This window comes from Palaemon carinicauda, chromosome 35 (genome assembly GCF_036898095.1).
Source record: "Palaemon carinicauda isolate YSFRI2023 chromosome 35, ASM3689809v2, whole genome shotgun sequence".
NCBI classification, from domain to species: domain Eukaryota; kingdom Metazoa; phylum Arthropoda; class Malacostraca; order Decapoda; family Palaemonidae; genus Palaemon; species Palaemon carinicauda.
This window is the reverse complement of record NC_090759.1, coordinates 61,479,958-61,492,457: the sequence shown is the minus strand read 5'-3', so window position 1 is coordinate 61,492,457 and position 12,500 is coordinate 61,479,958. Positions and strand designations below refer to the sequence as shown.

The window sequence follows — 12,500 nt, the reverse complement described above, 5'->3', positions numbered from 1 at the left end:
GTTAAGTTACCTTTTCTTGGTGATTGAACTTTTGTTTTATCTATATTTTTTTATTCATTATTTATAGCCAGCGAAACTATCTTGATTATCAATAAGAGTTTCTTTTCATTTGTCTTTATCGACTGTTTTTACACATTTTTCTTTTCTTTTCGAAGTGTCATTCCTGTTATTGTTTACCATTTTAAGTTCAGTAGTTGCTTTACACACCCTGTATTTGCTAGGAGGTGAACGGGGATGGTCTAGCCCCACCGATGCTTGATCACGCAAGCAAAATATGTTTGGAAATTTCTCAGTGAGAAAATTCTGGTGGAGTTTTTCTGTAAGAAAATTTTGTTGGAACTTTTCTGTAAGAAAATTCTGTGGAACTTTTCTGTAAGAAAATTCTGTGGAACTTTTCTGTAAGAAAATTCTGTGGAACTTTTCTGTAAGAAAATTCTGGTGGAACTTTTCTGTAAGAAAATTCTGGTGGAACTTTTCTGTAAGAAAATTCTGGTGGAACTTTTCTGTAAGAAAATTCTGGTGGAACTTTTCTGTAAGAAAATTCTGGTGGAACTTTTCTCTAAGAAAATTCTGGTGGAACTTTTCTGTAAGAAAATTCTGGTGGAAATTTTCTGTAAGAAAATTCTGGTGGAACTTTTCTGTAAGAAAATTCTGGTGGAACTTTTCTGTAAGAAAATTCTGGTGGAACTTTTCTGTAAGAAAATTCTGGTGGAACTTTTCTGTAAGAAAATTCTTGTTTATATCTGGAACATGAATCGGACCGTGCGAATTTTCTGAGTGTGTCAGGTAGTTTCACTTCGATCCCCAAAGGCCACTAATTCAGGGAAGCAGTTAGCAGTAGTAGAAGTACCTTTGATTTTCATAGAGTTGTTTCTCGTTCGTTACTCACCTAAAGGCAGAACCAGGACGAAGATGAAGGCGCAGGTGACGAACGACCTTCCACTTCGGGTTGGGTCGGAAAAGGCCAGAGTACAACCGAACTCGAAAGTTTCGTACCGACCCCAGTGGAAGAGTGGACCTGAGAGGGAGGAAAATCGTATTGGTAATAAGAGTGAATTCCAGTGACCTTTATTGATAACTATAATGGCAATAATAACTATGACAATATCAACAAATTCATTACTGATCGTATAATAATAGTAGGTATTTCCCAGTCATATCACACGCACACATGCACGCGCTCACACACACACACACACACACACACATATATATATATATATATATATATATATATATATATATATATATATATACACATATATATATGTATGTATTTATATATATATATATATATATATATATATATATATATATACATATATATATATATATATATATATATATATATATATATATATATATATATATATATATATATATACAGTATATATGTATATATACTGTATATATATATATATATGTGTATATATATATATATATATATATAAATACATACATACATATATATATACTGTATATATGTATATATATATATATATATATATATATGAGTGTGTGTTCATGTATACACAATTACATCTCCATTATGCTATCGTTTACTTAAATATACCTACATACATAAGTATGTTTTCCTGTTTCTTTTTAATCCATAAAATCCAGTGACCTTCAACATCCCTTTTATATCTTTTTGTTGTTAACTTATAGGAACAAACGAAATATATTTTTGGACGTTCCACTTCCATACTCTCTCAAGGGTTGCACTAAGGATTTGCCTTTAAAAGAAGGTAAAATTTAAGCTAACTTTAAGGTGAACAGCGCCATCTACAGTGTACCAAGTATAGAAGAGTGAGAACAGTATATCCCATCGATGATATTGGGTTGTAGTGGCCTGCTAATAACGTCTTTGCCTGGTGATCGCCATACTGGGGTTCGAGTCCTGCTGAGACTCGTTAGTTCGTTTGGCCACTGCAACCTCCATCGTTGTTAGCTAAGGATGGTGGTTTTTGTGGAGCCTATAGGTCTATCTGCTTAGTCTTCAGCAGCCATTGCCTGGCCCTCCTTGGTCCTAGCTTGGGTGGAGAGGGGGCTTGGTTCCTGATCATATGTTTATATGGTCAGTCTCTAGGGCATTGTCTTGCGTGATAGGGCAATGTCACTGTCCCTTGCCTCTACCTTTCATGAGCGGCCTTTAAACCTTTCAAGAGCTGGTCTAAGTGTTGGATAAATTGAAATTTCGAGTGAAGTCCTTGAGGTCAAACTGATCTTAATATCCATAGCCTGGAAACCATATAGCAGGGTACAATGTTTTAGGTGGTATCTGTTGACGTAAACATCCAGCCGTTTTATAGAAGACAATGGATTAATTTAGATATCTTTCTGTTACACATTTCATTCAAAACTAAGTCTGTTAATTGGATTCAATTTTCAACTGTGGTACAGCATTAGCCTACTTTTATTGTTAAGTGATCGACTGCAAAACCTGTGGTTTGGAGCGGCTTCACCTGAAATGCTTTTATCTATTGTTTTTCTTAATTCATCTGTAATCCATTGTTAATCATATCAAGTTCTCAATGTTAGTTTCAATGACGATTGGTGGTTGTTGCAAGTCAGAGCCTTTACAATGGACTGAACTCTTTTTTTTCATCTCTGATTGCTATTATGATTATTATTACCGTTGGAAAAACGAATCGACATTCGTATTTATGTAAGACTGTATAAACTCGTGAAAATGCCAGTATAGCTTTCAAGACCCTACATTATTCTTCTTTTTCAAGCCAAATAAAAGCTTCAGAGCTAATAACGAAGTAAAATTAAGAAAACTTAATGCGAAACATCAGCAAAGTGTTTACAGGTGTGGTTTTTTTCCGGAAGATTATGGCGATATTATCGTTTCCACAAGACAAATCACAGCCTCCTGTTCGCTCTGAAGATACACAAGATCGACAGGTTCAGCGCCTGCAATGTAGTAAACTATCAAAATAAGAAAGTAAAATAACTATTGTCTCTTTACATTGTTTTGGTAATCAGACAAAAAATGCGTTTTCCACAATTAATCCCACTTATAATGTTGTTAATGTTCTTAGAATATTTTATTTTTCCTCGTTTCCTTTCCTCGCTGGGCTATTTTCCCTTGTTTCCTTTCCTCGCTTAGCTATTTTCCCTGTTGGGGCCGATTGTCTTATAGCATCCTGCTTTTCCAACTAGGGTTGTTGCTTACCAAGTAATAATAATTATAGTAAAACGGAAATATAAATTTTTGAAATCTATCATTTTGACATTCAAGTATTGGTCAACTATTAAAATATGAAAATAAAATAACTATTGTCTGTTTTTTTTTATTTGGTAATTAAAAAAAATCCGTTTTCCACTAATTGACAAGTGATAGTTTTGCATCCTGTTCGCTCTGAAGATATACAGGATAGACAGGTTCAGCGCCTGTAATATGGGTTATTGTATGCGACCATATCTGAACGGGACGAGAAAAGTGTGTTTTACTTTGTTTGTAGTTTTAGCGTTTTAAGTCGGACTGAGAAGGAGAATCGAGCAGGTTTTGGAATTCTTGTCTCTGTAACTTCACATTTTTGATAGATTTTTATATATTTATTAATGAGGGTTGGCTTTACCTTGTTTAGACTCCCTTTATTATGGGTGATTTACAATAATGATAATTATAATAATAACGATAATGATTATTATTATTGTTATTATTATTATTATTATTATTATTATGATTATTATTTTTGTTATTATTTTATTATTATTATTATTATTATTATTATTATTATTATTATTATTATTATTAATTTTGGCCTTTCCTTATAATGAAATGAGGAAATACCTTTTCCACTTCTCTAAAGTTTTAGCCCTCGGCCCGCTGTACTGTATAATCTAAGATATTCTAAGACCTGCCCCATTTCAAAATACAATACAAACAACATTCTTACAGTTACTAACAACAACATAGCTCATGATAAACATACAATCTAGAAAACAAACAGAAGAACTTACAATAACACATTATTTATAGTTACCAGCAACATTTTTTTTTCAACCGTGTCGACATAAGAACGATTTAAAAACTTGTATTCTGTAAACAAACATAAAGATAAATAAAAAGAGCAGAGTCAACATTACTTCCAAGAGTTGCCTTTTGGAAAAACACTTTTTTAAGATGATTCGTGGAATAACAAATAAAAATTTTGTTGTTATGCTGTCGAATTCTGATTGATTCTGAAAGAAGCACTTTATTCTATCGAAGTTAATGCGATAGCTAATGGAGTTCTGTAGAATTTCTAGCAAAATGTTAAAAAGATTTTTCAACCTTTTTACGTACCGGGAAATTCAGACTTTGAACAAAACTTTATTGAAGGAAAAGTAAACTATGATGGCATCCTCCTTTTCCATTTATTGTTGTAGCTTAGCTGCTACTACTACTACTACTACTACTACTACTACTACTACTACTACTAATAATAATAATAATAATAATAATAATAATAATAATAATAATGATAATAATATTGATATTATTGATGATATTGATATTGATAATATTACTAATATTATTATTGATAATGATAATATTAAATATATTAATGATAATATATATATATATATATATATATATATATATATATAAATATATATATATATATATATATATATATATATAAATATATATATATATATATATATATATATATATATATATATATGTGTTGGATATATAATATCTTTTCTGTCACGCTCGTGGGGGAGATAGATTAGCCATACCCTAGTGAGAGGGGGTTACCCCGAGAGGTAAACACACACTCCCACAAATAGCCAACCAGCGAGTTGTAATTAGGAAAGGAGTAAGGGATAGGAAGGGTTGAATCTGTGTGTGTGCTTGTGCGAGTGCGTACCTATCTAAATATTTAGATCATTTTGACGGGTAGCATGCATTAGTGGTGTATATATATGTATATATATATGTATATATATGTATATATATATATATATATATATATATATATATATATATGAAATAAAGAAGGATTTTTTTCTACCCATGACCCTGAAGATAGAGAATAGCTAATTCAGAGATTTATATGAGTATGGAAAATGGTGTTGAGAGAGAGAGAGAGAGAGAGAGAGAGAGAGAGAGAGAGAGAGAGAGAGAGAGAGAGAGAGAGAGAGAGATTACTTATTCCTAATTATCATGTTTTTTTTTTAAACTCAGAATTAGTTTTTTTAGCATTGGTTAATCCTGCTATCGCTGATCTAATTAAGGGAGTAGCTGTGTATCGAACATGTTTTCGTCTAGCAATACGTTTAATGATGTAATTTTCTTCAGATTTAATTAGTTATTGATCAGGGTTCGTATTTGTTTTCATCAAGAATTCTTACAAGTTCAAAAAGTTTCATGTTTAGTTCTGTGATGAAGTTAAATATTCATCAAATTTTCTTCCTTACTTTCGTATCAACTTGCATTAAATCTTATTAACTTTTTTATCATGATACGAATTAAATCCTTTCATAGGCTTTTCATTTTCCAATATTCGGAGTCTACATTATAATTTCCTCTCGGTCAATCTGGCTTTAGAACCCTTGTACAGTTGGACACATGAATTTCTGGTACACCTCACTTTGAAGAAGTGCATCCAGCCACATCCTTATTGTACCGCGAGTTCTGTGTTTAACCCCGCCCACCTCCTCTGCCATCTCTTCCTATCTGTTTAGTTGCTCGCCTTGAAGCAAGGTTGTGGCAGGGTGCATCTCTTCGGAGAGAGGCTCCGTTTAATGTCTCCATGGAGAGAGGGTGTACCAGAGACTCCTGCGTCTAACTGTACTCGTAACTTTGGTAAAAATTACCTCATAAAAGGTCATTCTCCCCCTCTTCATCCAGGCGACGAGGAGGAGAAACTTGATGAGACAGTTATTTTCGTTTCCTTGTTACTCAAAATAGAACTTTGGTCGACAAAGCTGAATCTGGTTTGTCAAGTATCAAGCGAGGAAGAGACTTTCGGGTAATTGTATTATCTAATTTCGACAACTTTCTCGAAACAAATTTTCTTTTTGGGATGATGACATTCTTTGAGTTGTCTGAGTGGTAGACAATAACTGGCTGATTGGATTAAGCGAGAGAGAGAGAGAGAGAGAGAGAGAGAGAGAGAGAGAGAGAGAGAGAGAGAGAGATTTCGTGTTTGTGTCACTACCAGTTACGGTGCCATTTTATATATATATATATATATATATATATATATATATATATATATATATGTGTGTGTATATATATATATTTGTATATATATATATATATATATATATATATATATATATATATATATATGTACATATAGATATATGTATATATATGTGTGTATATATATACAGTATATATATATATGTATATATATATATATATATATATATATATATATGTGTGTGTGTGTATATATATATATATACAGTATTTATATATATATGTATATATATATATATATATATATATATATATATATATATATATATATATATAAATGTAAAATAAGAAAGTTTGCAATTGTGGACTGGCATACAAAGACCATAATCCGACGCAAGTGGATAGATATGTCCGAGGCCTTTGTTCTGCAGTGGACTAGTAACGGCTGATGATGATCATGGCAATCTATCTAACTTATAAATTGCTGCCTGTACCAACCGTGTTTCACACAATTGTACATAATTCCTTTTGTATATATTATGCTTGTATCTTCGCTCTTCGCTCTTCCCTCGCACTAAAACGAACATGAAAATTCATGTCTGGTTTTTCCTCTGTAATTTTGTCTGTCTTGTGAACTTATGTCCTGTTGCCTTGGGGTTTTGTATATAAGGAGAATGTTCTACAATAATATAACTCAGTCGTTTCCAACCTGCCTTTGAGTTCACAGCCTTACTCGGCGCCGTCACATTGGTGACCCCGGAAGTCGACTCGCTCCCACTGCCTTCCACCCCCACCTCCCTCGCCCCTCCATCGTTGGTACTATGACGGAGACGGACTCTACTACAGCAGTTGGCGTCGCGGCCGCCCCATTGAAACTTTCACCGTTCGCCAGCAGAGAAGCGTTTGCTTGGTTTCAACGCGCTGAAGTCCACTTTCGTATCAGGGGCGTGACTAGCTCAACCACCAAAGCGGATTATATTCTCGCGGCGATACCCGAGGACACCTTCCCAGAAATATCTGACTGGCTTTGTGAACAAGGAGACACCCCAATAGCGTATGACGCCCTCAAAACATACCTTCTGCAGCAGTACTCGCCGTCGCCAGCCGCCCGTATAGCAAAGCTTTTTCAGCCCTCGCAACAACCGTTGGGGGACCAAAGGGCTTTGCTTGCCCTCAGGGAAATGACCAGTATCCCTCGCCTTCAACCTGCCGCAGACGACTCTCCTCGTGAGGTGAACCTACTGCGTGCCCTTTGGATACGCCGTTTACCTGAACCTGTATGCGCTGCCATACCCGATGTCGATAGTTTACCCATAAAGGACTTGATGACCAAAGCCGACGCCCTTATGGACAGCCACTTCAAGACCTCCATCAACGCCTCCACCCCTGACGACGAGGATGCCTATTCAACGTCAACCGAAGCTGACATGAATGCCGTAGGACATACACGCCTACCCCGTGACGTGCCGAAGCGGCGACAAAGCCGCCCACCACCCACCAATCGCTCGCGCCCCAACGAACGACTTCTACAGCCACTTACTACCTCCCATCCGCCGCAGTTTTGCTACTACCACTTCAGATTTGGGGCAACCGCGAAGAAATGGGCCAAAGATTGTCAGTGGCCAAAAAACGTGTAAGTAGGCCATCGCTTGTGGCGGTGGCCTCCCATGTTTCTAATCTTTTCTTTTTACAGGATGCAGGAACGGGCGTGCGATTTTTGGTAGACACGGGTGCTTGTCGTCTCTTTTGCCAAGGAAACTCTTCAAGGCACAATGTAGTCTGTCTACATCTGCCGACGTCTGCTTGGTAGCTGCCAACGGATCTGCGATACCCACCTACGGTTACGAGAACCTCACATTATCGTTCGGAAACGGTAAATTCAATTGGAAGTTTCTCGTTTCTGACGTCACAATGCCAATCCTTGGTGCGGATTTCCTCTCTCATTTCCACCTTCTGGTCGATGTCGCCCACCGACGATTGGTCAACGCAGACTCGTACTTGTCGACACCTCTTCAACCCGCCCCCTCTAACCTCGCTCTCCACATCAGCGCACCCACGGATGCCTACGCCCACCTCCTCACGTCGTACCCGGAAGTTTTCCGTCCAAAACTTCGCCAAACGCCCACGGTTCCTGCCAAGCACGGTATTTATCACCATATCAAGACGACGGGACCCCCAGTCTTCGCAAAATTCAGACGTCTGGCACCGGAACGATTGGCAGCCGCCAAACAGACGTTCGCCGAAATGGAGAAAATGGGCCTTTGCCAGAAGGCCTCCAGCCCATGGTCGTCACCCTTACACATCGTTCTGAAGAAAGACGGCTCTCTCCGTCCGTGCGGGGATTACAGGCGCCTGAACATGCAAACAGAACCGGATCACTACCCCCTCCCAAACATTGCCGATGTAACTGCCGATGTAACCTCCTACCTGCACAAAGCGAAGGTTTTCTCTACGCTCGACCTCCTGAAGGGGTATTATCAGGTGCCTATGAACCCAGAAGACATCCCCAAGACCGCCATCACCACTCCGTTTGGCACATATACCTTCAATTACTCCTGTTTTGGCCTTCGTAATGCTGGGGCAACGTTTCAACGTCTCATGGATGGCATCTTAGGGGACCTCCCTTTCTGTGTATGTTATGTGGACGACATACTTGTGTTCTCCTCCTCAAAAGAGGAACACCTCCGTCACCTGCGCATCGTGCTCGACCGCCTGCAACAAAACGGCCTTGTAGTCCGGTACGACAAGTGTACCTTTGGCGCCAACGAAGTGTCGTTCTTAGGGCACCGTATCACTCCTGAAGGAGTCCATCCCCTCCCTGAGAAGGTAGCAGCCATTCAGAATTTCCCCGCGCCCTCGACCGTCAAAGCTCTGCAGGAATTCTTGGGCATGATCAACTATTATCACCGTTTTCTGCCAGCCATTGCCGCCACTCTTGCTCCCCTCTACGCCTCCCTCAAGGGCAAGCCAAAGGACCTGAAGTGGGGTCCCCTTCAAGAAGCAGCCTTCTGCAATGCAAAGAAGGCCCTATCAACTGCTGCGGCTCTCACTTTTCCTATCCCACACGCCCCTCTCCTTCTCTCCACCGATGCCAGCGACGTCGCTATTGGTGCAGTACTCGAGCAGGTGGTCAAAGGCTCGCCCCGCCCATTGGCCTTCTTCAGCAGAAAACTGTCCAAGGCAGAATCGGGTTATTCTACCTTCGATCGAGAATTGCTGGCGGTGCACTTGGCTGTCCGTCACTTTCACCATTTCTTAGAAGGTACGTCCTTCGTCATTCGCACAGATCACATGCCTCTGGTGCACGCCTTCACTCGACAGTCTGACGCCTGGTCCGCCCGTCAACGCCGAGATCTCTCCGCCGTGGCTGAATACAATTGCACCCTCCAATACGTCCCTGGGAAAATGAATCCCGTTGCCGATGCCCTGTCAGGAAACACGTTGGCTGCCGTTCAACTGGGATTGGATTACAACGGCCTGGCTGAAGCCCAACGACAGGATCCAGAGTATCAAGCTTGTAGGACATCCTGCACGTCCCTCCGTTGGGAAGATTTTCCCCTCGAAGACTCCAACACCACCCTCCTCTGTGAAGTCAGTACTGGTAGACCGCGACCTTGGATTCCTGCTCCCATGCGCCGACAGGTGTTTGATTTCATCCACGGCCTTTCACATCCCTCGTGCCGTTCTACTGCACAGCTGCTGAAGGCAAATTTCATTTGGCACGGCATTTCTAAGGATGCTAAGGATTGGGTCTGCGCCTGTACTTCTTGCCAAACTTCCAAAGTACATCGACACGGATTCAGGAGTTTGCACCTTTCCTCAACCTCAGCGTCGTTTCGCACACATTCACGTCGACGTTGTAGGCCCCCTACCCACATCACAAGGACATCGTTACCTGTTTACCGTCATCGACCGCTCCACTCGTTGGCCTGAAGCCATTCCCATGGAAACTGCAACGTCCGCCTCATGTACATCTGCCTTACTCTCTGGATGGATTTCAAGATTCGGTATCCCTGAGCATATTACTTCTGACAGGGGAACCACCTTCACCTCTCAATTGTGGACGTCATTAGCGAATCTCCTGGGCATCACCCTACATCAGACAACGGCCTACAACCCCGCTGCCAATGGAATGGTTGAACGTTTTCATCGCACCCTCAAAGCAGCTTTGATGTCCCGCTGCAAGGATTGCAACTGGTTTTCTCAGCTTCCCTGGGTCCTCCTTGGACTAAGGACCACTCCTAAAGACGCCCTCGACGTCTCGGCAGCTGAAATGGTGTATGGCGATCCGTTGGTCGTCCCTGCCGAATTTTTTCCTTCTACAACCTCCTCCGACGATCTCCAGCGCATACGTCACGTCATGGGAAAATTTACTCCGTGCCGCCAGACTTACAAGCACCCAGCGAAGCATCACATACCAACGGACTTGCACTCTGCAACGCACGTCTTCCTGCGCAACGACACCAGCAATCCACCACTAACGCCCCCTTACACGGGCCCTTTCCTTGTGATCCGACGCAGTCCGAAAGCATTCCTCCTAAACATTCGGGGCAAAGAAGACTGGGTCTCCATTGATCGTCTAAAACCTGCTTATCTTCTGCCAGATGACCCGCCTACAGTTCGCCTCTCTAGATCAGGGCGCCCTATTTAACATGTACAGTATGTCATTTTTAGGGGGGGAGCCATGTATCAACCGTGTTTCACACAATTGTACATAATTCCTTTTGTATATATTATGCTTGTATCTTCGCTCTTCCCTCGCACTAAAACGAACATGAAAATTCATGTCTGGTTTTTCCTCTGTAATATTGTCTGTCTTCTGAACTTGTTATGTCCTGTTGCCTTGAGGTTTTGTATATAAGGAGAATGTTCTACAATAATATAACTCAGTCGTTTCCAACCTACCTTTGAGTTCACAGCCTTACTCGGCGCCGTCACATGCCACTCGGGAATATTTGTTGTAAATCAGGGCGTTGTTGTGTTACCATTTTCGAAAATCTCTCGTAATCAATGTTAAATCACTGCGGGTCAACATCCACAGAGGATGATAAAGATGGAGTATTTTGCACAACAAAAGACAACTCTTTCATTAAAGGTAGTTTTTACGAAAATAATGGCAATAATTTCTTATTAATAGAAAGTTGGGTAAATCAATAAACAATATTCTGCGTGCCGTCCTTCAACACAGGGTCAGCCTTCTTTAGGCACACACACACACACACACAAAAAAACCGTAATTCTAATCAGAAATTCTCCCTAAAAATGTACTGTTTCCAGCCGTATTTCAGTAAAATATAGGCGACCACAATTTTACTATACTTTGTTGTTAGCTTTTACTGGTTGTTGACCGTGATATCACTCCATTGCCTCAATATATCCGTTTTTAAAACGGTAAAATCGTGGAAAGAATGTTGCCAGGCATTTACCGTTCTTAATGCAAATTTTTAACAGTGCATACATAATAGTGGTACATCACTCAGGCTTTCAGTGCTTCAGTGCTGTACCCAACGTCCTTGTTAGTCTTGGAACTTAGAGATACGCTGGCAGAAATATTAATATTAACTATTGTGTAAAGGCTGAGCTGAGGAAAATCTTAGAAGATGATTTTCCAAACGGTGAGTCTTTAAATTAGTGAAATATTATTTTGACACTCAACAAAGGAGCCTAAATGTTGCGTATAATTAACATCAATTTTATCTATTTTCTTTTTTAGAATGTAACCTAAATCCTGGTACTCTCCTGGTCTTGTTGGTTACTGTATTTCTTGCTTTTGTTAGTTGGGAGTCTGTGTTCTTTGCAGTATTTTCATATTTTGGTTCTTTTATCCTTATTGATAATTCCACTTTAGTTTTGTACATGTGTTGACGTGTTCAGTCATTACAGCATCTCTACTTATCATCTATCTTCAGTAACACTCATCACTCTACTCTTGCTTTATGTTGAGTCTGACCAATGCCTGTGATCTATAAAGACTCTCATGGAAAGCGTGTATGGAAAAAATTAATATACTTCCATTTTCGAAAGGAAAACTACGATCATTCCGCCTCCTCTCTTGAAAAGTTTTTTAGCTAGTTCAGTCATCAAATCAAACATTCAATTCGACGCAGATACCATATAACATTTTTATAGCTTGTTTCTAGACATCAATTTCTTGTTTTCTTGTGTGTGTGTACGTGTGTGTGTGTGTTACATTTGTTAGATGGATATGGTCTCGTGCTAGGAAAACTTCTGTTATGTTTTGCAGTTGTGGTACTTGAAAACGTTATTACTATATGTATGGATTCGATTTACTGTTTGTAACCGATCTTCATTAACTAGAGTCCATTTCTTTTAGCGAGTCATATTTGCACCG

General features: G+C 39.5%; 1 protein-coding gene across 2 annotated transcripts in view; it reads right to left on the bottom strand.

Annotated features, from left to right (window-relative positions):
* The window catches only part of LOC137627512 (melanopsin-like), a 248,043-nt gene that overhangs the window by 65,680 nt on the left and 169,863 nt on the right, over nt 1–12,500 (bottom strand). For both annotated transcript variants that reach the window (XM_068358601.1, XM_068358602.1), the window contains one exon: nt 890–1,018. In XM_068358601.1, the coding sequence (XP_068214702.1) occupies nt 890–1,018 (129 nt within the window). The remainder of the gene's footprint in view (nt 1–889; nt 1,019–12,500) is intronic.